This window comes from Lycorma delicatula, chromosome 7 (assembly GCF_047948215.1).
Source record: "Lycorma delicatula isolate Av1 chromosome 7, ASM4794821v1, whole genome shotgun sequence".
Classification (NCBI taxonomy): domain Eukaryota; kingdom Metazoa; phylum Arthropoda; class Insecta; order Hemiptera; family Fulgoridae; genus Lycorma; species Lycorma delicatula.
In genome coordinates, this window is record NC_134461.1 from 148,048,370 (window position 1) to 148,075,802 (window position 27,433).

Below are 27,433 nucleotides of genomic sequence, written 5' to 3' on the forward strand. Positions count from 1 at the left end.
TATCAAAATAAAACTTTACATGGTAATAAGGGTGGCAAATAGAACAAATAAAAAATTCTCTTGACATTCTGAGACGACGGGTTTCATTTTAATTTTTAGCTGAATGATTTGAAATGGACTGACCTTACTTAAAAGCTATACACCCTATTTAATTTATTTAATTAAGCTTAACAAAGCATTTTCCAAAGTGGTGAATACTCTCGAGTCATGCCAGGAGCTAAAGTAAAGAAAAGAGTTGCCCATGTGAGACCAGTCTTCAAAGACAACTGGATGCTGCATCATGACAATGGACCTTGTCAAACTGCAGTCTGAATTAACGAGTTTTTAGTAAAAAAATAACATCCCTATAGTTCCACAACAATTTTATTCACCTGACTTGAGTCCCTGCAACTTTTTCCTGTTCCCGACTTAAAAAAACACCTCAATGGACACCATTTTGGAACAGTAGAAAACATAACAAAAAAGATGTTAACAACCATATGAAGGATATTCTAGTTTCTGAGTTCCAACACTGCTATGGAGAGTGGGAAAACTGTTTGAAGAATTGTGTGGCTTCCCAAGGGAACTATCTTGAAGGTGTAGAGTCCATGTATAACTAGATTGTAAATAAAAGGTTTTTCTGAACCAGTTTCATTACTTTATTTATAGACCTCATATATATGTATGCATCCTATGGTGCACCCGGTAATGTAGGGTTCTAACATGAGGGTTATACTTCTAAAAAGTTTCAGCCACTGTGAATCGATTTGAATTTTGAAAATCCATACTGCTGCTGCTATGGTGGAAGAAATAAACAAACAAACATACATATACCTTAAATACAGTTCTTTTTGGGCAGTCGCGTAATTAGAACTATTTCAATGAACAAGCATGTGCTTTAATAACAATGAAATACCTAGACATATGTCTAAAATGCCTTGCCGTACTAAAAAATTGAAAGTTGTTTAAAAATCATCAATGTAACTTCAGAGCATGTATCAAACTTGAAATATAAGAAATCTGGTCACTAAATTAAAAAATATTACACATATATCTACAAAAAAGCATACTCTTTTAATTTGTTCTATCTAAGCTTCTACAGACAAAAATAAGGTAAGGTTTTAAAAATTTGATTTTACTTCTAAAAGCAATGTATGCAAAAAAATCTGTATAGTTATTTACAATTAAGGAGTTACCTCTGATCTTGATGAAAATTGGGATATACCTTATTTAAGTTAATCATTACAACTCAAATCTTTTGTCAAAAACATCTTTCACTTGAGTTATGTCGCTTAGCAAAAGGTACACAGTAGCCTCACTTAAAACTTTGTCATTCAACACTGTACAATAGTAAAATACATTATTTCAAGTAAATAACTTGGTTTACGTGAAATTCAGTTGAATTTAGTTATGCTTAAGTTAAGGTTAGGTTCAATGATTCCATGTACTCTCAATTTCAATATAAGACATCCATACATTTTAAGCAAGTGTTTCCTGTTCTTGCTTCGCTCACTAAATTCAACTAATTAACCTTATATATTAAAGTGGCTGATTGTTAGCCTGAATACAGAATTATATACCATAAGCAATTTTTTGTTTTAACCCTGACTATAACCTTAACTGAATTTCACTTAAAGCTTTTTTTTCTTTTTAAATAATGTATATTGTACTCAACGTAACCTAATTTGCACTTAAGCTTCAACTAAACTTAATCTAGTCCTAAGGGAATCTAATTTTCTTTTTAACTTAATTAAGAAACTTTTTCAAATTATTTAATCCAAAAATTATGTAGTTTACACTTGTGCATTGTTGAATTACAGAATTTTTGCTGATGAATGCAACTTATGTGGAATGTAACTTGGGTGAAAGGAGTTTCTGATGAAAGTTTCTCACTGTAATAAATAACTTAGGTCCTAAATAACCTAAATTCCAAATCTCATCAAATTAGGAGGTGAGTTCCAATTGTAATAAATTAAAAAAAAAGTCTATTAAATTAATGAAAAAAGGACTATTAGGAAAACCATTAATGTGGAGGTTAAAGCTAGTCTAATACAAATAGTTGTTGCTGACGGATCAACCACTAAAACTCTTATGGACAGGGGATGAAGATGCATTTAAATGCAGACAAGAAAATTAGTTCAATCAATCTTCAGTACAACAAGATGTTAAAACAAACACAAGTCCATAAATAACAAGTTGTTGGTGTTTAGTTTAAAACACCTTTATTGTAAGAAACATTTGTGTAATTTCACTAACATAATAGGTGTAAATAGCAAATGAGCCTACATCAAGACTCTTAAAAGACTTTAAATTCTTTCGTTCACTGATTCTATTCAATTCATTGAATGTTAACTTTTAAAGTTTAGACAAAATTAAATTATACAGTTTAAAGTTTTTATTTTAAAAAATGGTACTTTGTACGAAAACTTATGCATGATTTTATGTGCAAAATTAAATAAATACAGTAGGTAATGAATACTGCTGCCTTTTGAACGAATAGTGCCTTTTATTTTAAATTGCATTTTAAAATTTTATGTTTTTTCTACAAAAAAAATTATGAAATCCAGGTTTGAGTTTATTTACTGCAGCAATTAAGAGATAAGTTGCTAAATGAATTTTTACCTTATTCTGCATATTTACAGAAAAAGTTATGAGTTTTTTACTAAATCAACATCATAATCACTAAATCCCCCAGAAACAACAATAATGTATTTTTTGAGAAATTTAAATAAAAAGTATTTAAGTTATCAAAATAAAACTTTACATGGTAATAAGGGTGGCAAATAGAACAAATAAAAAATTCTCTTGACATTCTGAGACGACGGGTTTCATTTTAATTTTTAGCTGAATGATTTGAAATGGACTGACCTTACTTAAAAGCTATACACCCTATTTAATTTATTTAATTAAGCTTAACAAAGCATTTTCCAAAGTGGTGAATACTCTCGAGTCATGCCAGGAGCTAAAGTAAAGAAAAGAGTTGCCCATGTGAGACCAGTCTTCAAAGACAACTGGATGCTGCATCATGACAATGGACCTTGTCAAACTGCAGTCTGAATTAACGAGTTTTTAGTAAAAAAATAACATCCCTATAGTTCCACAACAATTTTATTCACCTGACTTGAGTCCCTGCAACTTTTTCCTGTTCCCGACTTAAAAAAAAACCTCAATGGACACCATTTTGGAACAGTAGAAAACATAACAAAAAAGATGTTAACAACCATATGAAGGATATTCTAGTTTCTGAGTTCCAACACTGCTATGGAGAGTGGGAAAACTGTTTGAAGAATTGTGTGGCTTCCGAAGGGAACTATCTTGGAGGTGTAGAGTCCATGTATAACTAGATTGTAAATAAAAGGTTTTTCTGAACCAGTTTCATTACTTTATTTATAGACCTCATATATATGTATGCATCCTATGGTGCACCCGGTAATGTAGGGTTCTAACATGAGGGTTATACTTCTAAAAAGTTTCAGCCACTGTGAATCGATTTGAATTTTGAAAATCCATACTGCTGCTGCTATGGTGGAAGAAATAAACAAACAAACATACATATACCTTAAATACAGTTCTTTTTGGGCAGTCGCGTAATTAGAACTATTTCAATGAACAAGCATGTGCTTTAATAACAATGAAATACCTAGACATATGTCTAAAATGCCTTGCCGTACTAAAAAATTGAAAGTTGTTTAAAAATCATCAATGTAACTTCAGAGCATGTATCAAACTTGAAATATAAGAAATCTGGTCACTAAATTAAAAAATATTACACATATATCTACAAAAAAGCATACTCTTTTAATTTTTTCTATCTAAGCTTCTACAGACAAAAATAAGGTAAGGTTTTAAAAATTTGATTTTACTTCTAAAAGCAATGTATACAAAAAATCTGTATAGTTATTTACAATTAAGGAGTTACCTCTAGTCTTGATGAAAATTGGGATATACCTTATTTAAGTTAATCATTACAACTCAAATCTTTTGTCAAAAACATCTTTCACTTGAGTTATGTCGCTCAGCAAAAGGTACACAGTAGCCTCACTTAAAACTTTGTAATTCAACACTGTACAATAGTAAAATACATTATTTCAAGTAAATAACTTGGTTTACGTGAAATTCAGTTGAATTTAGTTATGCTTAAGTTAAGGTTAGGTTCAATGATTCCATGTACTCTCAATTTCAATATAAGACATCCATACATTTTAAGCAAGTGTTTCCTGTTCTTGCTTCGCTCACTAAATTCAACTAATTAACCTTATATATTAAAGTGGCTGATTGTTAGCCTGAATACAGAATTATATACCATAAGCAATTTTTTGTTTTAACCCTGACTATAACCTTAACTGAATTTCACTTAAAGCTTTTTTTTTCTTTTTAAATAATGTATATTGTACTCAACGTAACCTAATTTGCACTTAAGCTTCAACTAAACTTAATCTAGTCCTAAGGGAATCTAATTTTCTTTTTAACTTAATTAAGAAACTTTTTCAAATTATTTAATCCAAAAATTATGTAGTTTACCCTTGTGCATTGTTGAATTACAGAATTTTTGCTGATGAATGCAACTTATGTGGAATGTAACTTGGGTGAAAGGAGTTTCTGATGAAAGTTTCTCACTGTAATAAATAACTTAGGTCCTAAATAACCTAAATTCCAAATCTCATCAAATTAGGAGGTGAGTTCCAATTGTAATAAATTAAAAAAAAAGTCTATTAAATTAATGAAAAAAGGACTATTAGGAAAACCATTAATGTGGAGGTTAAAGCTAGTCTAATACAAATAGTTGTTGCTGACGGATCAACCACTAAAACTCTTATGGACAGGGGATGAAGATGCATTTAAATGCAGACAAGAAAATTAGTTCAATCAATCTTCAGTACAACAAGATGTTAAAACAAACACAAGTCCATAAATAACAAGTTGTTGGTGTTTAGTTTAAAACACCTTTATTGTAAGAAACATTTGTGTAATTTCACTAACATAATAGGTGTAAATAGCAAATGAGCCTACATCAAGACTCTTAAAAGACTTTAAATTCTTTCGTTCACTGATTCTATTCAATTCATTGAATGTTAACTTTTAAAGTTTAGACAAAATTAAATTATACAGTTTAAAGTTTTTATTTTAAAAAATGGTACTTTGTACGAAAACTTATGCATGATTTTATGTGCAAAATTAAATAAATACAGTAGGTAATGAATACTGCTGCCTTTTGAACGAATAGTGCCTTTTATTTTAAATTGCATTTTAAAATTTTATGTTTTTTCTACAAAAAAATTATGAAGTCCAGGTTTGAGTTTATTTACTGCAGCAATTAAGTGATAAGTTGCTAAATGAATTTTTACCTTATTATGCATATTTACAGAAAAAGTTATGAGTTTTTTACTAAATCAACATCATAATCACTAAATCCCCCAGAAACAACAATAATGTATTTTTTGAGAAATTTAAATAAAAAGTATTTAAGTTATCAAAATAAAACTTTACATGGTAATAAGGGTGGCAAATAGAACAAATAAAAAATTCTCTTGACATTCTGAGACGACGGGTTTCATTTTAATTTTTAGCTGAATGATTTGAAATGGACTGACCTTACTTAAAAGCTATACACCCTATTTAATTTATTTAATTAAGCTTAACAAAGCATTTTCCAAAGTGGTGAATACTCTCGAGTCATGCCAGGAGCTAAAGTAAAGAAAAGAGTTGCCCATGTGAGACCAGTCTTCAAAGACAACTGGATGCTGCATCATGACAATGGACCTTGTCAAACTGCAGTCTGAATTAACGAGTTTTTAGTAAAAAAATAACATCCCTATAGTTCCACAACAATTTTATTCACCTGACTTGAGTCCCTGCAACTTTTTCCTGTTCCCGACTTAAAAAAAAACCTCAATGGACACCATTTTGGAACAGTAGAAAACATAACAAAAAAGATGTTAACAACCATATGAAGGATATTCTAGTTTCTGAGTTCCAACACTGCTATGGAGAGTGGGAAAACTGTTTGAAGAATTGTGTGGCTTCCCAAGGGAACTATCTTGAAGGTGTAGAGTCCATGTATAACTAGATTGTAAATAAAAGGTTTTTCTGAACCAGTTTCATTACTTTATTTATAGACCTCATATATATGTATGCATCCTATGGTGCACCCGGTAATGTAGGGTTCTAACATGAGGGTTATACTTCTAAAAAGTTTCAGCCACTGTGAATCGATTTGAATTTTGAAAATCCATACTGCTGCTGCTATGGTGGAAGAAATAAACAAACAAACATACATATACCTTAAATACAGTTCTTTTTGGGCAGTCGCGTAATTAGAACTATTTCAATGAACAAGCATGTGCTTTAATAACAATGAAATACCTAGACATATGTCTAAAATGCCTTGCCGTACTAAAAAATTGAAAGTTGTTTAAAAATCATCAATGTAACTTCAGAGCATGTATCAAACTTGAAATATAAGAAATCTGGTCACTAAATTAAAAAATATTACACATATATCTACAAAAAAGCATACTCTTTTAATTTTTTCTATCTAAGCTTCTACAGACAAAAATAAGGTAAGGTTTTAAAAATTTGATTTTACTTCTAAAAGCAACGTATGCAAAAAAATCTGTATAGTTATTTACAATTAAGGAGTTACCTCTGATCTTGATGAAAATTGGGATATACCTTATTTAAGTTAATTTAAAGTTAAGTTATACCTCAAATCTTTTGTCAAAAACATCTTTCACTTCAGTTATGTCGCTCAGCAAAAGGTACACAGTAGCCTCACTTAAAACTTTGTAATTAAACACTGTACAATAGTAAAATACATTATTTCAAGTAAATAACTTGGTTTACGTGAAATTCAGTTGAATTTAGTTATGCTTAAGTTAAGGTTAGGTTCAATGATTCCATGTACTCTCAATTTCAATATAAGACATCCATACATTTTAAGCAAGTGTTTCCTGTTCTTGCTTCGCTCACTAAATTCAACTAATTAACCTTATATATTAAAGTGGCTGATTGTTAGCCTGAATACAGAATTATATACCATAAGCAATTTTTTGTTTTAACCCTGACTATAACCTTAACTGAATTTCACTTAAAGCTTTTTTTTTCTTTTTAAATAATGTATATTGTACTCAACGTAACCTAATTTGCACTTAAGCTTCAACTAAACTTAATCTAGTCCTAAGGGAATCTAATTTTCTTTTTAACTTAATTAAGAAACTTTTTCAAATTATTTAATCCAAAAATAATGTAGTTTACACTTGTGCATTGTTGAATTTCAGAATTTTTGCTGATGAATGCAACTTATGTGGAATGTAACTTGGGTGAAAGGAGTTTCTGATGAAAATTTCTCACTGTAATAAATAACTTAGGTCCTAAATAACCTAAATTTCAAATCTCATCAAATTAGGAGGTGAGTTCCAATTGTAATAAATTAAAAAAAAAATCTATTAAATAAATGAAAGGACTATTAGGAAAACCATTAATGTGGAGGTTAAAGCTAGTCTGATACAATTAGTTGTTGCTGACGGATCAACCACTAAAACTCTTATGGACAGGGGATGAAGATGCATTTAACTGCAGACAAGAAAATTAGTTCAATCAATCTTCAGTACAACAAGATGTTAAAACAAACACAAGTCCATAAATAACAAGTTGTTTGTGTTTAGTTCAAAACACTTTTATTGTAAGAAACATTTGTGTAATTCCACTAACATAGTAGGTGTAAAGAGCAAATGAGCCTACATCAAGATTCTTAAAAGACTTTAAATTTTTTCGTTCACTGATTCTATTCAATTCATTGAATGTTAACTTTTAAAGTTTAGACAAAACTAAATTATACAGTTTAAAGTTTTAATTTAAAAAAATGGTACTTTGTACGAAAACTTATGCATGAATTTATGTGCAAAATTAAATAAATACAGTAGGTAATGAATACTGCTGCCTTTTGAACGAATAGTGGCTTTTATTTTAAATTGCATGTTAAAATTTTATGTTTTTTCTACAAAAAATTATGAAGTCCAGGTTTGAGTTTATTTACTGCAGCAATTAAGTGATAAGTTACTAAATGAATTTTTACCTTATTATGCATATTTACAGAAAAAGTTATGAGTTTTTTACTAAATCAACATCATAATCACTAAATCCCCCAGAAACAACAATAATGTATTTTTTGAGAAATTTAAATAAAAAGTATTTAAGTTATCAAAATAAAACTTTACATGGTAATAAGGGTGGCAAATAGAACAAATAAAAAATTCTCTTGACATTCTGAGACGACGGGTTTCATTTTAATTTTTAGCTGAATGATTTAAAATGGACTGACCTTACTTAAAAGCTATACACCCTATTTAATTTATTAAATTAAGCTTAACAAAGCATTTTCCAAAGTGGTGAATACTCCCGGGTCATGCCAGGAGTTAAAGATAAGAAAAGAGTTGCCCATGTGAGACCAGTCTTCAAAGACAACTGGATGCTGCATCATGACAATGGACCTTATCAAACTGCAGTCTGAATTAACGAGTTTTTATTAAAAAATAACATCCCTATAGTTCCACAACAATTTTATTCACCTGACTTGAGTCCCTGCAACTTTTTCCTGTTCCCGACCTAAAAAACACCTCAATGGACACCATTATGGAACAGTAGAAAACAAAACAAAAAAAATGTGAACAACCATCTGAAGGATATTCTAGTTTCTGAGTTCCAACACTGCTATGAAGGGTGGGAAAACTGTTTGAAGAGTTGTGTGGCTTCCCAAGGGAACTATCTTGAAGGTGTAGAGTCCATGTATAACTAGATTGTAAATAAAAGGTTTTTCTGAACCAGTTTCATTACTTTATTTATAGACCTCATATATATGTATGCATCCTATGGTGCACCCGGTAATGTAGGGTTCTAACATGAGGGTTATACTTCTAAAAAGTTTCAGCCACTGTGAATCGATTTGAATTTTGAAAATCCATACTGCTGCTGCTATGGTGGAAGAAATAAACAAACAAACATACATATACCTTAAATACAGTTCTTTTTGGGCAGTCGCGTAATTAGAACTATTTCAATGAAAAAGCATCTGCTTTAATAACAATGAAATACCTAGACATATGTCTAAAATACCTTGCCGTACTAAAAAATTGAAAGTTGTTTAAAAATCATCAATGTAACTTCAGAGCATGTATCAAACTTGAAATATAAGAAATCTGGTCACTAAATTAAAAAATATTACACATATATCTACAAAAAAGCATACTCTTTTAATTTTTTCTATCTAAGCTTCTACAGACAAAAATAAGGTAAGGTTTTAAAAATTTGATTTTACTTCTAAAAGCAATGTATGCAAAAAAATCTGTATAGTTATTTACAATTAAGGAGTTAGCTCTGATCTTGATGAAAATTGGGATATACCTTATTTAAGTTAATCATTACAACTCAAATCTTTTGTCAAAAACATCTTTCACTTGAGTTATGTCGCTTAGCAAAAGGTACACAGTAGCCTCACTTAAAACTTTGTCATTCAACACTGTACAATAGTAAAATACATTATTTCAAGTAAATAACTTGGTTTACGTGAAATTCAGTTGAATTTAGTTATGCTTAAGTTAAGGTTAGGTTCAATGATTCCATGTACTCTCAATTTCAATATAAGACATCCATACATTTTAAGCAAGTGTTTCCTGTTCTTGCTTCGCTCACTAAATTCAACTAATTACCCTTATATATTAAAGTGGCTGATTGTTAGCCTGAATACAAAATTATATACCATAAGCAATTTTTTGTTTTAACCCTGACTATAACCTTAACTGAATTTCACTTAAAGCTTTTTTTTTCTTTTTAAATAATGTATATTGTACTCAACGTAACCTAATTTGCACTTAAGCTTCAACTAAACTTAATCTAGTCCTAAGGGAATCTAATTTTCTTTTTAACTTAATTAAGAAACTTTTTCAAATTATTTAATCCAAAAATAATGTAGTTTACACTTGTGCATTGTTGAATTTCAGAATTTTTGCTGATGAATGAAACTTATGTGGAATGTAACTTGGGTGAAAGGAGTTTCTGATGAAAATTTCTCACTGTAATAAATAACTTAGGTCCTAAATAACCTAAATTTCAAATCTCATCAAATTAGGAGGTGAGTTCCAATTGTAATAAATTTATAAAAAAATCTATTAAATAAATGAAAGGACTATTAGGAAAACCATTAATGTGGAGGTTAAAGCTAGTCTGATACAATTAGTTGTTGCTGACGGATCAACCACTAAAACTCTTATGGATAGGGGATGAAGATGCATTTAACTGCAGACAAGAAAATTAGTTCAATCAATCTTCAGTACAACAAGATGTTAAAACAAACACAAGTCCATAAATAACAAGTTGTTTGTGTTTAGTTCAAAACACTTTTATTGTAAGAAACATTTGTGTAATTCCACTAACATAGTAGGTGTAAAGAGCAAATGAGCCTACATCAAGATTCTTAAAAGACTTTAAATTTTTTCGTTCACTGATTCTATTCAATTCATTGAATGTTAACTTTTAAAGTTTAGACAAAACTAAATTATACAGTTTAAAGTTTTAATTTAAAAAAATGGTACTTTGTACGAAAACTTATGCATGAATTTATGTGCAAAATTAAATAAATACAGTAGGTAATGAATACTGCTGCCTTTTGAACGAATAGTGGCTTTTATTTTAAATTGCATGTTAAAATTTTATGTTTTTTCTACAAAAAATTATGAAGTCCAGGTTTGAGTTTATTTACTGCAGCAATTAAGTGATAAGTTGCTAAATGAATTTTTACCTTATTATGCATATTTACAGAAAAAGTTATGAGTTTTTTACTAAATCAACATCATAATCACTAAATCTCCCAGAAACAACAATAATGTATTTTTTGAGAAATTTAAATAAAAAGTATTTAAGTTATCAAAATAAAACTTTACATGGTAATAAGGGTGGCAAATAGAACAAATAAAAAATTCTCTTGACATTCTGAGACGACGGGTTTCATTTTAATTTTTAGCTGAATGATTTGAAATGGACTGACCTTACTTAAAAGCTATACACCCTATTTAATTTATTTAATTAAGCTTAACAAAGCATTTTCCAAAGTGGTGAATACTCTCGAGTCATGCCAGGAGCTAAAGTAAAGAAAAGAGTTGCCCATGTGAGACCAGTCTTCAAAGACAACTGGATGCTGCATCATGACAATGGACCTTGTCAAACTGCAGTCTGAATTAACGAGTTTTTAGTAAAAAAATAACATCCCTATAGTTCCACAACAATTTTATTCACCTGACTTGAGTCCCTGCAACTTTTTCCTGTTCCCGACTTAAAAAAAAACCTCAATGGACACCATTTTGGAACAGTAGAAAACATAACAAAAAAGATGTTAACAACCATATGAAGGATATTCTAGTTTCTGAGTTCCAACACTGCTATGGAGAGTGGGAAAACTGTTTGAAGAATTGTGTGGCTTCCCAAGGGAACTATCTTGAAGGTGTAGAGTCCATGTATAACTAGATTGTAAATAAAAGGTTTTTCTGAACCAGTTTCATTACTTTATTTATAGACCTCATATATATGTATGCATCCTATGGTGCACCCGGTAATGTAGGGTTCTAACATGAGGGTTATACTTCTAAAAAGTTTCAGCCACTGTGAATCGATTTGAATTTTGAAAATCCATACTGCTGCTGCTATGGTGGAAGAAATAAACAAACAAACATACATATACCTTAAATACAGTTCTTTTTGGGCAGTCGCGTAATTAGAACTATTTCAATGAACAAGCATGTGCTTTAATAACAATGAAATACCTAGACATATGTCTAAAATGCCTTGCCGTACTAAAAAATTGAAAGTTGTTTAAAAATCATCAATGTAACTTCAGAGCATGTATCAAACTTGAAATATAAGAAATCTGGTCACTAAATTAAAAAATATTACACATATATCTACAAAAAAGCATACTCTTTTAATTTTTTCTATCTAAGCTTCTACAGACAAAAATAAGGTAAGGTTTTAAAAATTTGATTTTACTTCTAAAAGCAACGTATGCAAAAAAATCTGTATAGTTATTTACAATTAAGGAGTTACCTCTGATCTTGATGAAAATTGGGATATACCTTATTTAAGTTAATTTAAAGTTAAGTTATACCTCAAATCTTTTGTCAAAAACATCTTTCACTTCAGTTATGTCGCTCAGCAAAAGGTACACAGTAGCCTCACTTAAAACTTTGTAATTAAACACTGTACAATAGTAAAATACATTATTTCAAGTAAATAACTTGGTTTACGTGAAATTCAGTTGAATTTAGTTATGCTTAAGTTAAGGTTAGGTTCAATGATTCCATGTACTCTCAATTTCAATATAAGACATCCATACATTTTAAGCAAGTGTTTCCTGTTCTTGCTTCGCTCACTAAATTCAACTAATTAACCTTATATATTAAAGTGGCTGATTGTTAGCCTGAATACAGAATTATATACCATAAGCAATTTTTTGTTTTAACCCTGACTATAACCTTAACTGAATTTCACTTAAAGCTTTTTTTTTCTTTTTAAATAATGTATATTGTACTCAACGTAACCTAATTTGCACTTAAGCTTCAACTAAACTTAATCTAGTCCTAAGGGAATCTAATTTTCTTTTTAACTTAATTAAGAAACTTTTTCAAATTATTTAATCCAAAAATAATGTAGTTTACACTTGTGCATTGTTGAATTTCAGAATTTTTGCTGATGAATGCAACTTATGTGGAATGTAACTTGGGTGAAAGGAGTTTCTGATGAAAATTTCTCACTGTAATAAATAACTTAGGTCCTAAATAACCTAAATTTCAAATCTCATCAAATTAGGAGGTGAGTTCCAATTGTAATAAATTTGTAAAAAAATCTATTAAATAAATGAAAGGACTATTAGGAAAACCATTAATGTGGAGGTTAAAGCTAGTCTGATACAATTAGTTGTTGCTGACGGATCAACCACTAAAACTCTTATGGACAGGGGATGAAGATGCATTTAACTGCAGACAAGAAAATTAGTTCAATCAATCTTCAGTACAACAAGATGTTAAAACAAACACAAGTCCATAAATAACAAGTTGTTTGTGTTTAGTTCAAAACACTTTTATTGTAAGAAACATTTGTGTAATTCCACTAACATAGTAGGTGTAAAGAGCAAATGAGCCTACATCAAGATTCTTAAAAGTAGGTGTAAAGAGCAAATGAGCCTACATCAAGATTCTTAAAAGACTTTAAATTTTTTCGTTCACTGATTCTATTCAATTCATTGAATGTTAACTTTTAAAGTTTAGACAAAACTAAATTATACAGTTTAAAGTTTTAATTTAAAAAAATGGTACTTTGTACGAAAACTTATGCATGAATTTATGTGCAAAATTAAATAAATACAGTAGGTAATGAATACTGCTGCCTTTTGAACGAATAGTGGCTTTTATTTTAAATTGCATGTTAAAATTTTATGTTTTTTCTACAAAAAATTATGAAGTCCAGGTTTGAGTTTATTTACTGCAGCAATTAAGTGATAAGTTACTAAATGAATTTTTACCTTATTATGCATATTTACAGAAAAAGTTATGAGTTTTTTACTAAATCAACATCATAATCACTAAATCCCCCAGAAACAACAATAATGTATTTTTTGAGAAATTTAAATAAAAAGTATTTAAGTTATCAAAATAAAACTTTACATGGTAATAAGGGTGGCAAATCGAACAAATAAAAAATTCTCTTGACATTCTGACACGACGGGTTTCATTTTAATTTTTAGCTGAATGATTTAAAATGGACTGACCTTACTTAAAAGCTATACACCCTATTTAATTTATTAAATTAAGCTTAACAAAGCATTTTCCAAAGTGGTGAATACTCCCGGGTCATGCCAGGAGTTAAAGATAAGAAAAGAGTTGCCCATGTGAGACCAGTCTTCAAAGACAACTGGATGCTGCATCATGACAATGGACCTTATCAAACTGCAGTCTGAATTAACGAGTTTTTATTAAAAAATAACATCCCTATAGTTCCACAACAATTTTATTCACCTGACTTGAGTCCCTGCAACTTTTTCCTGTTCCCGACCTAAAAAACACCTCAATGGACACCATTATGGAACAGTAGAAAACAAAACAAAAAAAATGTGAACAACCATCTGAAGGATATTCTAGTTTCTGAGTTCCAACACAGCTATGAAGGGTGGGAAAACTGTTTGAAGAGTTGTGTGGCTTCCAAAGGGAACTATCTTGAAGGTGTAGAGTCCATGTATAACTAGATTGTAAATAAAAGGTTTTTCTGAACCAGTTTCATTACTTTATTTATAGACCTCATATATATGTATGCATCCTATGGTGCACCCGGTAATGTAGGGTTCTAACATGAGGGTTATACTTCTAAAAAGTTTCAGCCACTGTGAATCGATTTGAATTTTGAAAATCCATACTGCTGCTGCTATGGTGGAAGAAATAAACAAACAAACATACGTATACCTTAAATACAGTTCTTTTTGGGCAGTCGCGTAATTAGAACTATTTCAATGAACAAGCATGTGCTTTAATAACAATGAAATACCTAGACATATGTCTAAAATGCCTTGCCGTACTAAAAAATTGAAAGTTGTTTAAAAATCATCAATGTAACTTCAGAGCATGTATCAAACTTGAAATATAAGAAATCTGGTCACTAAATTAAAAAATATTACACATATATCTACAAAAAAGCATACTCTTTTAATTTTTTCTATCTAAGCTTCTACAGACAAAAATAAGGTAAGGTTTTAAAAATTTGATTTTACTTCTAAAAGCAACGTATGCAAAAAAATCTGTATAGTTATTTACAATTAAGGAGTTACCTCTGATCTTGATGAAAATTGGGATATACCTTATTTAAGTTAATTTAAAGTTAAGTTATACCTCAAATCTTTTGTCAAAAACATCTTTCACTTGAGTTATGTCGCTCAGCAAAAGGTACACAGTAGCCTCACTTAAAACTTTGTAATTAAACACTGTACAATAGTAAAATACATTATTTCAAGTAAATAACTTGGTTTACGTGAAATTCAGTTGAATTTAGTTATGCTTAAGTTAAGGTTAGGTTCAATGATTCCATGTACTCTCAATTTCAATATAAGACATCCATACATTTTAAGCAAGTGTTTCCTGTTCTTGCTTCGCTCACTAAATTCAACTAATTAACCTTATATATTAAAGTGGCTGATTGTTAGCCTGAATACAGAATTATATACCATAAGCAATTTTTTGTTTTAACCCTGACTATAACCTTAACTGAATTTCACTTAAAGCAACTACTTTACTTTTTAAATAATGTATATTGTACTCAACGTAACCTAATTTGCACTTAAGCTTCAACTAAACTTAATCTAGTCCTAAGGGAATCTAATTTTCTTTTTAACTTAATTAAGAAACTTTTTAAATTATTTCATCCAAAAATAATGTAGTTTACACTTGTGCATTGTTGAATTTCAGAATTTTTGCTGATGAATGCAACTTATGTGGAATGTAACTTGGGTGAAAGGAGTTTCTGATGAAAATTTCTCACTGTAATAAATAACTTAGGTCCTAAATAACCTAAATTTCAAATCTCATCAAATTAGGAGGTGAGTTCCAATTGTAATAAATTTATAAAAAAATCTATTAAATAAATGAAAGGACTATTAGGAAAACCATTAATGTGGAGGTTAAAGCTAGTCTAATACAAATAGTTGTTGCTGACGGATCAACCACTAAAACTCTTATGGACAGGGGATGAAGATGCATTTAACTGCAGACACGAAAATTAGTTCAATCAATCTTCAGTACAACAAGATGTTAAAACAAACACAAGTCCATAAATAACAAGTTGTTTGTGTTTAGTTCAAAACACTTTTATTGTAAGAAACATTTGTGTAATTCCACTAACATAGTAGGTGTAAATAGCAAATGAGCCTACATCAAGATTCTTAAAAGACTTTAAATTTTTTCGTTCACTGCTTCTATTCAATTCATTGAATGTTAACTTTTAAAGTTTAGACAAAACTAAATTATACAGTTTAAAGTTTTAATTTAAAAAAATGGTAATTTGTACGAAAACTTATGCATGAATTTATGTGCAAAATTAAATAAATACAGTAGGTAATGAATACTGCTGCCTTTTGAACGAATAGTGCCTTTTATTTTAAATTGCATTTTAAAATTTTATGTTTTTTCTACAAAAAAATTATGAAATCCAGGTTTAAGTTTATTTACTGCAGCAATTAAGAGATAAGTTGCTAAATGAATTTTTACCTTATTCTGCATATTTACAGAAAAAGTTATGAGTTTTTTACTAAATCAACATCATAATCACTAAATCCCCCAGAAACAACAATAATGTATTTTTTGAGAAATTTAAATAATTAGTAACTTAAAAAGTATTTAAGTTATCAAAATAAAACTTTACATGGTAATAAGGGTGGCAAATAGAACAAATAAAAAATTCTCTTGACATTCTGAGACGACGGGTTTCATTTTAATTTTTAGCTGAATGATTTAAAATGGACTGACCTTACTTAAAAGCTATACACCCTATTTAATTTATTTAATTAAGCTTAACAAAGCATTTTCCAAAGTGGTGAATACTCTCGAGTCATGCCAGGAGCTAAAGATAAGAAAAGAGTTGCCCATGTGAGACCAGTCTTCAAAGACAACTGGATGCTGCATCATGACAATGGACCTTATCAAACTGCAGTCTGAATTAACGAGTTTTTATTAAAAAATAACATCCCTATAGTTCCACAACAATTTTATTCACCTGACTTGAGTCCCTGCAACTTTTTCCTGTTCCCGACCTAAAAAAACACCTCAATGGACACCATTATGGAACAGTAGAAAACAAAACAAAAAAAATGTGAACAACCATCTGAAGGATATTCTAGTTTCTGAGTTCCAACACTGCTATGAAGAGTGGGAAAACTGTTTGAAGAATTGAGTGGCTTCCCAAGGGAACTATCTTGAAGGTGTAGAGTCCATGTATAACTAGATTGTAAATAAAAGGTTTTTCTGAACCAGTTTCATTACTTTATTTATAGATCTCATATATATGTATGCAGCCTATGATGCACCCGGTAATGTAAGGGTTCTTACATGAGGGTTATACTTCTAAATCGTTTCAGCCACTGTGAATCGATTTGAATTTTGAAAATCCATACTGCTGCTGCTATGGTGGAAGAAATAAACAAACAAACATACGTATACCCTAAATACAGTTCTTATTGGGCAGTCGTGTAATTAGAACTATTTCAATGAACAAGCATGTGCTTTAATAACAATGAAATACCTAGACACATGTCTAAAATGCCTTGCCGTACTAAAAAATTGAAAGTTGTTTAAAAATCATCAATGTAACTTCAGAGCATGTATCAAACTTGAAATATAAGAAATCTGGTCACTAAATTAAAAAATATTACACATATATCTACAAAAAAGCATACTCTTTTAATTTTTTCTATCTAAGCTTCTACAGACAAAAATAAGGTAAGGTTTTAAAAATTTGATTTTACTTCTAAAAGCAATGTATGCAAAAAATCTGTATAGTTATTTACAATTAAGGAGTTACCTCTGATCTTGATGAAAATTGGGATATACCTTATTTAAGTTAATCATTACAACTCAAATCTTTTGTCAAAAACATCTTTCACTTGAGTTATGTCGCTCAGCAAAAGGTACACAGTAGCCTCACTTAAAACTTTGTAATTCAACACTGTACAATAGTAAAATACATTATTTCAAGTAAATAACTTGGTTTACGTGAAATTCAGTTGAATTTAGTTATGCTTAAGTTAAGGTTGGGTTCAATGATTTCATGTACTCAATTTAAATATAAGACATCCATACATTTTAAGCAAGTGTTTCCTGTTCTTGCTTCGCTCACTAAATTCAACTAATTAACCTTATATATTAAAGTGGCTGATTGTTAGCCTGAATACAGAATTATATACCATAAGCAATTTTTTGTTTTAACCCTGACTATAACCTTAACTGAATTTCACTTAAAGCTTTTTTTTTCTTTTTAAATAATGTATATTGTACTCAACGTAACCTAATTTGCACTTAAGCTTCAACTAAACTTAATCTAGTCCTAAGGGAATCTAATTTTCTTTTTAACTTAATTACGAAACTTTTTCAAATTATTTAATCCAAAAATAATGTAGTTTACACTTGTGCATTGTTGAATTACAGAATTTTTGCTGATGAATGCAACTTATGTGGAATGTAACTTGGGTGAAAGGAGTTTCTGATGAAAATTTCTAACTGTAATAAATAACTTAGGTCCTAAATAACCTAAATTTCAAATCTCATCAAATTAGGAGGTGAGTTCAAATTGTAATAAATTAAAAAAAAAGTCTATTAAATTAATGAAAAAAGGACTATTAGGAAAACCATTAATGTGGAGGTTAAAGCTAGTCTGATACAATTAGTTGTTGCTGACGGATCAACCACTAAAACTCTTATGGACAGGGGATGAAGATGCATTTAACTGCAGACAAGAAAATTAGTTCAATCAATCTTCAGTACAACAAGATGTTAAAACAAACACAAGTCCATAAATAACAAGTTGTTTGTGTTTAGTTCAAAACACTTTTATTGTAAGAAACATTTGTGTAATTCTACTAACATAGTAGGTGTAAATAGCAAATGAGCCTACATCAAGATTCTTAAAAGACTTTAAATTTTTTCGTTCACTCATTCTATTCAATTCATTGAATGTTAACTTTTAAAGTTTAGACAAAACTAAATTATACAGTTTAAAGTTTTAATTTAAAAAAATGGTACTTTGTACGAAAACTTATGCATGAATTTATGTGCAAAATTAAATAAATACAGTAGGTAATGAATACTGCTGCCTTTTGAACGAATAGTGCCTTTAATTTTAAATTGCATGTTAAAATTTTATGTTTTTTCTACAAAAAATTATGAAGTCCAGGTTTGAGTTTATTTACTGCAGCAATTAAGTGATAAGTTGCTAAATGAATTTTTACCTTATTATGCATATTTACAGAAAAAGTTATGAGTTTTTTACTAAATCAACATCATAATCACTAAATCCCCCAGAAACAACAATAATGTATTTTTTGAGAAATTTAAATAATTAGTAACTTAAAAAGTATTTAAGTTATCAAAATAAAACTTTACATGGTAATAAGGGTGGCAAATAGAACAAATAAAAAATTCTCTTGACATTCTGAGACGATGGGTTTCATTTTAATTTTTAGCTGAATGATTTGAAATGGACTGACCTTACTTAAAAGCTATACACCCTATTTAATTTATTAAATTAAGCTTAACAAAGCATTTTCCAAAGTGGTGAATACTCCCGGGTCATGCCAGGAGCTAAAGATAAGAAAAGAGTTGCCACAAAAAAACCATTACGATTGGATATTTTTTATGCCTGTAACAAAAAAAAATTGAAACAGTACAAAAATTACGATAATTTAATTGCAGAATTTTTTTTGCGCACTTCTACCGCAATTTTTATTAGCAAATTTTTTTTTTTGCTTTGTGTTTACGAAACATTGTTTGCAGATTTTAAAAATAATACTTTCAAACAAATCGTTTGAAAATTGGGCAAAATATGATGAAAACCCGTGTCATAGTTCATAGATTAGTATAAGTGAAAGTAGATTCAAAAAAGTACGTTTTATAAAAATCCCCACCACTGAAAAAGGTATTCAGATTGACAAAAAACAATTTTTACTGTATAGTGTTATTCATTACCAATTGTTATGTGTTACATGTTTACCGATATCATTTGTCAGAAAAAATATTTATAGACCTCAAGTAAGTGACATATTTATGACCACAAATTCCTTCTTTTTTTTTGTGTGTGCCGTATATCATAATTTATTATGTGTTTCAATACATCGATATGTTGCTACTAAGATAAGCTATTTTTGTAAATAATAAATAAATAAATTGTCATAGTAATTATAATACATAAGTCACATACACACACACAAGCACATATTCTTTCTAGTCTAAATAAAACATTTTACATCATATAAACGTCGTTCAAATTGTATAATAAAACTGATTCCTTTGTGAATATATAACAAAATAAATGACTTAGATGCAATATAAAATGATTTCGTAACAGCGTTTTAAAACTGACGCCGTACATAACCAGAGCGATTGAGTTCGAAACCCAGCCAGACTGAATTACTTTTTTGTACTTTAAATATTATTAATTTATTTAATTCTAGTGCTCATCTGTGAAGTCAGAACATAGCAGACAACTACAACAGCATTTTTTGGGTTGAGGGTGTATGCAAAAATGTTTTTTGCAAATACTGTTATTTTTTAATCATTAACAAATGGCCTAAGAAAAATATAACCTTTATTAGGCGAAATCTCAAGATATTGAAGGTGATCTTGCTCCACAGCCTCACCCCCTTGACTTTTTAAGTTGAAAATTTATAATTTAATTGCATCAATATTCCATAAAGAAAAGTAATCTGACCAATTTTGATCAAAATCGGTCCAGTAGTTCTGGAGATATAAGGTAATTTATAGACTAATACTGAGCACACACGTACATACAAACATTATCAACCAGAAAAGTTCCATCCGGTTTTTAGGGTTTCTTACATGTTAAAACGTCAAGATCCAGTGAAAACCGCATATGCCCAAATTGGACTGAATACAACACTTTCCCTTCTAGAGCTAAGTGCTATCTAGATGGGAAAGTAAAAATAATACAATGCTGTCTTTACGGTAAGAGAGTAAATGTAGAAAAAAAGCACATCCCTCACCACTTCTTCTTTTAAATTAACATCTTCCAATTTCACTGATGCGATTTTCATACCAGTAGTGTTCAATGAAATATTACAGCTCCCCATATGTAACGGATCTTCTTTTTCTGGTGGTGCTTTGTAGAATGATTTATAAGTATTCTGCAACAAAAAATAAAACCTTGAAATGAAGTGCTACCAAGAGATTACTGGAAGAGGAAAGCCTGATGTTCTTAAGGTATGCTTAAAGTCTTTTTTTTTAACTTCTTTATTAATACTACCCACTCATCGGCATTAGTTTGCTTATACAAGTATATAATTTTAAAAAAATATATAAAACACAGACATTGAATAATTAGAGACAAATTGATGTAGAAATGAAACAGTTTATAGGAAGAGTTTTGTGCTTTCATGAGTTTAGGTTGGCATCACTGGGATGAGCTGAAAACAGCTGACGGATAAAAAAAGTTTTGTTTATAACCTCAATATTGCATTTAATGATGGCGTGTCTGCTTGAAGTTTTCACATTAGTTGAACGACGTTCAATGATCTGTTTTTTGCTTTCTAAGGGTGAAAAACCAGCTAAAATCTTTTCTTGAATGATTTTACAGTATAGTGAAAGTTGTATGAACCGCTTAAACATCACCGGCTGGCCAGCAATTGTGAACTCTTTCGCTTGAAACCCGCATTGACGACATTATTCATGAAGACTGACATATTAGGGTTGAACATATAGCAAAAACAGTTGCAGTAAGTGTTGGCACAATTCATAACGTTATCAGCAATAGGTGTAAGTACAACAAAATAAGTGCAAGGTGGGTTCCTAAAGACTTAACGCAACAACACAAGGAAATAAGACTCAAAGTATGTACAGACTTGAAAGAACGCTATGACAGGGAAGACAAGATTTTCTTCCCTGTTATTTTCTAAACAAGATTTTAACGTGATGAAACTTGGGTTCACCATTTTGAACCAGCGTCCAAAAAGCAAAGCACGGAATGGAAGCACACTAGCTCACCTGTCTGAAAGAAATTCAAAACGCAAGCATCAGCGGGAAAAGTCACATTGACCGTTTTTTGGGATGCCCAAGGTGTTGTCTTTTGTGATTATTTGAAAAATCAACAAACAGTAAACAGTGTCTACTACTCAACACATTCTGATGAAAAAAGTAAAACCAGCGATGAGAGAAAAACATTGTGGAAAGGCGTGATATTGCTACACAACAATGCTCACCCTCACACCACCCAGCTGACCCAAGAAACCACTGGAAAAATGGGTTAAGAGATACTACCACATTCTCCCTAAAGTCCAGATTTGGCTCCCTCAGGTTTTCATTTGTTTGGTCCACTCAAGGAGGCATTACGTAGAAAAAAGTTCTGCAACAACAAGGAGGTCAAAGAATTTGTGGGAAAGTGGCTCAAACAACAAGACAAAGACTTCTTTCCATCAAGAATAAAAAAACCAGTTCATTGTTGGGACAAGAGTATTAATATTGGTGGGGATTATGTTGAGAAGTAGTAAGTCTCATTTTGTAAAAAATACAAGGTTTTTTTCTACATCAATTCATCTCTTTAATTATTGAATATCCCTTGTGTATGTATATAACTTTTCTTTTTTAGTAATGCTGTTTATTATTTAACGAGTAAATGAAAACCGGTTATAATTTAATTTGGTCTGATTTACTGTAACAACTTTAAATACAATCAAACAAATCATTTTATTCAGAAAAAATACTTAAGTTTTTTTCCTAATAAAAAAAAAATAGTTAAAGTTACCACTTTGAATACTGAAAGAGCTAAAATAAAATCAGAATGTTGGTTTAAAGAAGCATATACCACATATTATTAAAATATCTCCATCTGTTCCTTAGATATAAATTATACTGCAAAAACAAAAAATTGCCAACATGTGGAAAGAGTTTCTGTATGTTTGGATAAGGAATCACTTATTATTTTGATGCGAGGAATTTACTTGAAAAGTTCTTTGCTTATTTTAAGTACACTCTGTGTTTATATGAATAGAGTAAGGCCATCATTTATTCTGACCACAGTGGGTGATTTTACCTTTGATAACAATAAAATAGACTGTAACTATTTTAAACAAATTAAAAAACTGAAAGATGTACATCCATAATGTAAATAATTATTGTACTTAGAACATAAAGTACTTACAGGTAACGTAATTTTTTTTTAATTTATCTATAGCTCGCCGTTAATAAACCTCTTATATTGACAATGTTCATGAAATTTTCAGCTTTTTTGTCAAACACAATGTCAAAATTTACAACCTAGTTGTATATCTTTATTTATTCTTACCCGTAGAATTTCTTCATAATTATCTCCATCACTTCACCCAATTCTTCTTGTGTTGCTTTAAACGTAGAAGCAATTCTTCACAAACAACTTTCAGTGAATCTGATCGCTGCAGTTAGTTACATGTTCATCTATTGCAATCCAATTTTCGTACTTGACTTTTGTCATATTTTCTTCTAAGTATTCTTCTACAATTATACATTATAATTTATATAATATAATTGTTATTATTTGATTACAATTATTCTTGGTTTATACTGGAAGTGATATGATAACAGTAGCCATAATGGCAATTACAAAAATGTAATATTTTTAAAACATTTATATATATCGGGTTAAGTTTGTGAAAAATTAGTCACATTAACCATAATTACAATAAATGGTGGTGACCACTACATACAACACTCACAAAATATTATTTTGTGTGTGTGTGTATGTGTGTGTGTGTATGTGTATGTGTGTTTGTGTTATAAAATAACTAGCACCTACCAAGTATTTGATTACTACAAATTAACTAATTTCTCTACTAGAAATCATTTATTTGTTAATAACGAAAATTATTAAAGAGATTAGAGAAGTAAATAGTAGAGTAAAAGAAACAAAAAAACAAACACTTACAATATCAGATGTCAGTGCTTCTTCTGATTTGTTCACAGACACAAACACAAATTCATCAATTCTTTTCTCTTCATCAAATTCTGTCTCATGTTTGATATCAGTCTGTAACGGATTTTCATCCATAACTCTATAAAAAAACTCTGCATCTATTTTCTGAAAGAAAAAAATAATAAATTCAAAATAAAGCAATAGCAAATAGAAATAATAACATCAATTTTTTCACAAATCATCTTAAGGCTACTTTATTATTTCAAATTGTTTAATTAAAGTGGCATTCTAAAATTGGTACCAATCAGTCACTGAAAATAAACCACACATACCCAACAGTACAGTATCTCATAAAGTGAAGCAACCCAAAATGGATGCCGACCTTACACTTCTTCTAACTTTACTGTAAGAATTGCTGAAGAACATATTTTGCTTAAGAATGTAATAGACAAGGTTGAAGTACATAGATCATATGAATTGTTGTTCTTCAATCTGTCTAAATAGTTTCACAACAGTACAACAAAGCATGCTGTTCTCATAAAGCCTGGGGGTTTTTATAGTAGAACATTATTTAATCACTTAAATCTTATTCTGAATGGCAAAAATTTTTTATGACTAATTTTCTTGACAGTAGGATGTCAAATATATTGACTATATTTTATTTAGTTTTAGATTTTGTGAAACAGGAAATGTAACTAATCGTACACATAGTGGTCGTCTATCAGTTTTACATGATGACAGTTTGCACAACATTCATACAAACAATTTTGGCAGGTTTTCAAACAAACACTGCCAAGTTTGATCAGAGGTTTGGACACACTCATTGACCCAAGCTCTTAGGTCATCATCACTCGTAAAATGCCTGCCTTCCTTTCAGTCTGTTCACTTAAGAGCAGAGTCATGTCATGTAGAAAGAAGTCAGGACTACAGGGAGGGTGCTCTAACAGTTTTATTCCAGTGTTAGCCAAATAATCGGAGCAAACTTTGGAACATTATCACGGTGAACAAATGTTTCCATCATTGAGTTTGGGCTCAGCTTCTTGATACCTTCAACAACTCTAAGCAACCAATTCTTGGTATACTACTTCCCTGTAACTGTCTTTTGAATTTCCAATGCAAGTCACTCTAAAACTTCTCTCATACTTAACAATGTGGTCACCATTTTATTCTTCACCGATCTAGATTTTTCAACAGCTATGGGGGGGTTTCCTCACCTTCAAACACCTATACTTTGTCCTCAGTCGTGTCAGAATGTCAAGTTTCAACACTTGTCCCAATACCACACACATAGGGAGATTTCCCATTTTCAAACTTTTTCAGCATTTCACAACACCATGAAAGACAAGGTGTCATCTAATCATGGATCAAATTATGTGGTACACAAATAGTACAAAGCTTTCTAACTTGAAGATTTCTTGTAGAAGGTCACAACCCTATCTCAAGTATTTTTTGTACTGTAGCACTGTTTCGCTCAGTTACATATGAAAGATGGTCAACCTGATCTTTAAGCATCCTCAAGGCCAAAATTTCCTCTTTCAAAATCTTGGTACCACTTAAATATCGTATGATGAAGACAATTCAATCCAAGCACAGGAGTCATTTTCTCTAAACACTGATCAATATTTAACCTACACGCCACATTGTAGCACAAAATTGCCCAGTATTCAGTTTTCAACTACGACATCACTACCTATTTTCACTAACACAGCTGAAAAGGAAATGATAATGAGGGACAGTGACTGGAGCAGCTACAGTGCAGGTTGGTACCTGCCTAAATTCAGTAACCGCCTGTGTTGATCAGTTATAACAAAACTATCCTATTGCCTTTTGCATTATGAATGGAAGTGGAAAACGGTATAAAATATAGTCTGCTTGGTTTCCCTTACCGTATAATTAAATTATTTTTGTTGTTAAATAGTTTATTTTTCATGTTTCAAGTTATGTAACTATTAATAGTCTGTATGCAAGTCGATTTTGTAACTGTAATAATATTCAGATAATTGTGTATTTTATGTTTTACAAATCTTTAAATACATAAAATTTGATTATTGTAAAAATTATAAATGGGAATAATTTATAAAAATGTTACAACAGTGATATTAATTTAATATCTGATGGATAAAGATCATATTTTAATAGACTAGTGTTGTAGGAAGGGTTGCTAATACCTTATGCCAAATTAGATTATAAGGGTAAGGAAAACGAACAGAATTTAGTTATTCTGGGTTTTACAATTTACTTGAAAAAAGAAGACTTCTAAGAATTAAAATAAGATAAGTACAAAGTTTTATTTGTCATTTAAGAAATGGTTTTAACTGTTTCAATGTTTCGTTTCTCAGTATAGTAGCAACCTAAAAAAGCTACAACTTAACGCAAGTAAAGGTAGGAAATTACAAAAGTTTGCGCTTTAAATCTCTTGCTTCTGTTAACAGAGGAATACAGTTGTTTCACAAAACCCTCCTGGTAAAACAAGCTTTCGTATGTTGCATATTTATGTTAAGCAGCTGTACTCTTTATATTAACAAACAGCTAAGATCACAGTTTTTAAAATAAATTCTTCCTACTTCAAAGTCCCTTCTTTCTTTCATTAAAAATGATCTTATAAAACTATGTACATATAAGAGGGAAAACTAGTGAAAGAGGGAAGTGACTGAAGGATGAGTACTTTTGTAGAGTAAGAACAGCTGTTTGGAGAACCTGATATTGACATCAAGGAGGAATTGGATAGATTAGACAAGTACAACTGGAAAATCATATGTACGAAGAAGAGGGAGATGGTTGGATATGTGGTGGATGGGAAACAAAGCAGAGTTGCTGAGTTGGGTTGCTTGGAGCAACATATTGCTATGGGTCCTAAATGAGCTGTACCACCAATCATTAAGTAAGTACATATAAAGAAGTCTAGGAAAGTTTTTGCAATATGACAGAACAGATCATCAAAGATGGTTACAAGTTAGTGCATGTTTAGACAGGGCCTGATCTGCATTATAACTGCTCTAGTCATTGTATCAATGTCATTTGCTTTTTAGCTGTTAGTAAAAAGAGATAGTGATGTCGAAAACTGAATACCAAGCAATTTTGCACATGGGTTAAGTGTTGATCAATGTTTACAGGAAATGACTCCTATGTTTGGAGAGGAGTTTCCTTATCGTACATTAATGTTTAAGCGGTACTGAGGGTTTTAAAAAGTAAATTTTGGTCCTGGGGATGCTCCAAGGTCAGGTCGACCATCTTCATCTGTGACTTTGGGAAAAAATTACTGTACTATAAAAAATCCTTGAGACAGACAGGCATGTGACCTATAAGTAAATGGAGGTGTTCCTGTTAATTAATGCACCAGCAGTTCATGTTATTATTTTGCAAGATCACCTTCAAGTTAGAAAGCCTTTTACCCTTTGGGCTGTATAACTTGACCGACAATCAAATGACTCTTGAAGACGATCAAATTTTCTCAGCATAGTAATTGCTAAAAAAGTTTGAAAATAGGAAATCTGCTTATGTGAACGGTATTATGACAAGTGACGAAACTTGGCTGTACTACTGTGACATCCTGACCAACGCTGAGAAGAAAGTATGGGTGTTTGAAGATGAGTAGACCCCTGTGCCTATTGAAAAATCCAAATCAGTGAAGAAGAGAATAGTTAGTGTACGAGGAAACTCAGAAGACAGTTACAAGAAAGTGGTATACTGAGGAATACCTGCCTAAAATTGTTGAAGCTCTCAAGAAGCTATGCCCAAACTCACAGATGTATACATAGTTTGG

At 30.4% G+C, this 27,433-nt stretch overlaps 1 protein-coding gene across 1 annotated transcript in view; it reads right to left on the reverse strand.

The window, feature by feature from the left end:
* The window catches only part of LOC142327413 (uncharacterized), a 557,292-nt gene that overhangs the window by 454,620 nt on the left and 75,239 nt on the right, over positions 1-27,433 (reverse strand). The window contains exons 11-12 of the mRNA XM_075370452.1: positions 23,683-23,835; positions 20,774-20,914 (exon numbers count right to left, since the gene is read on the reverse strand). Coding sequence (XP_075226567.1) covers positions 20,774-20,914; positions 23,683-23,835 — 294 coding nt within the window. The remainder of the gene's footprint in view (positions 1-20,773; positions 20,915-23,682; positions 23,836-27,433) is intronic.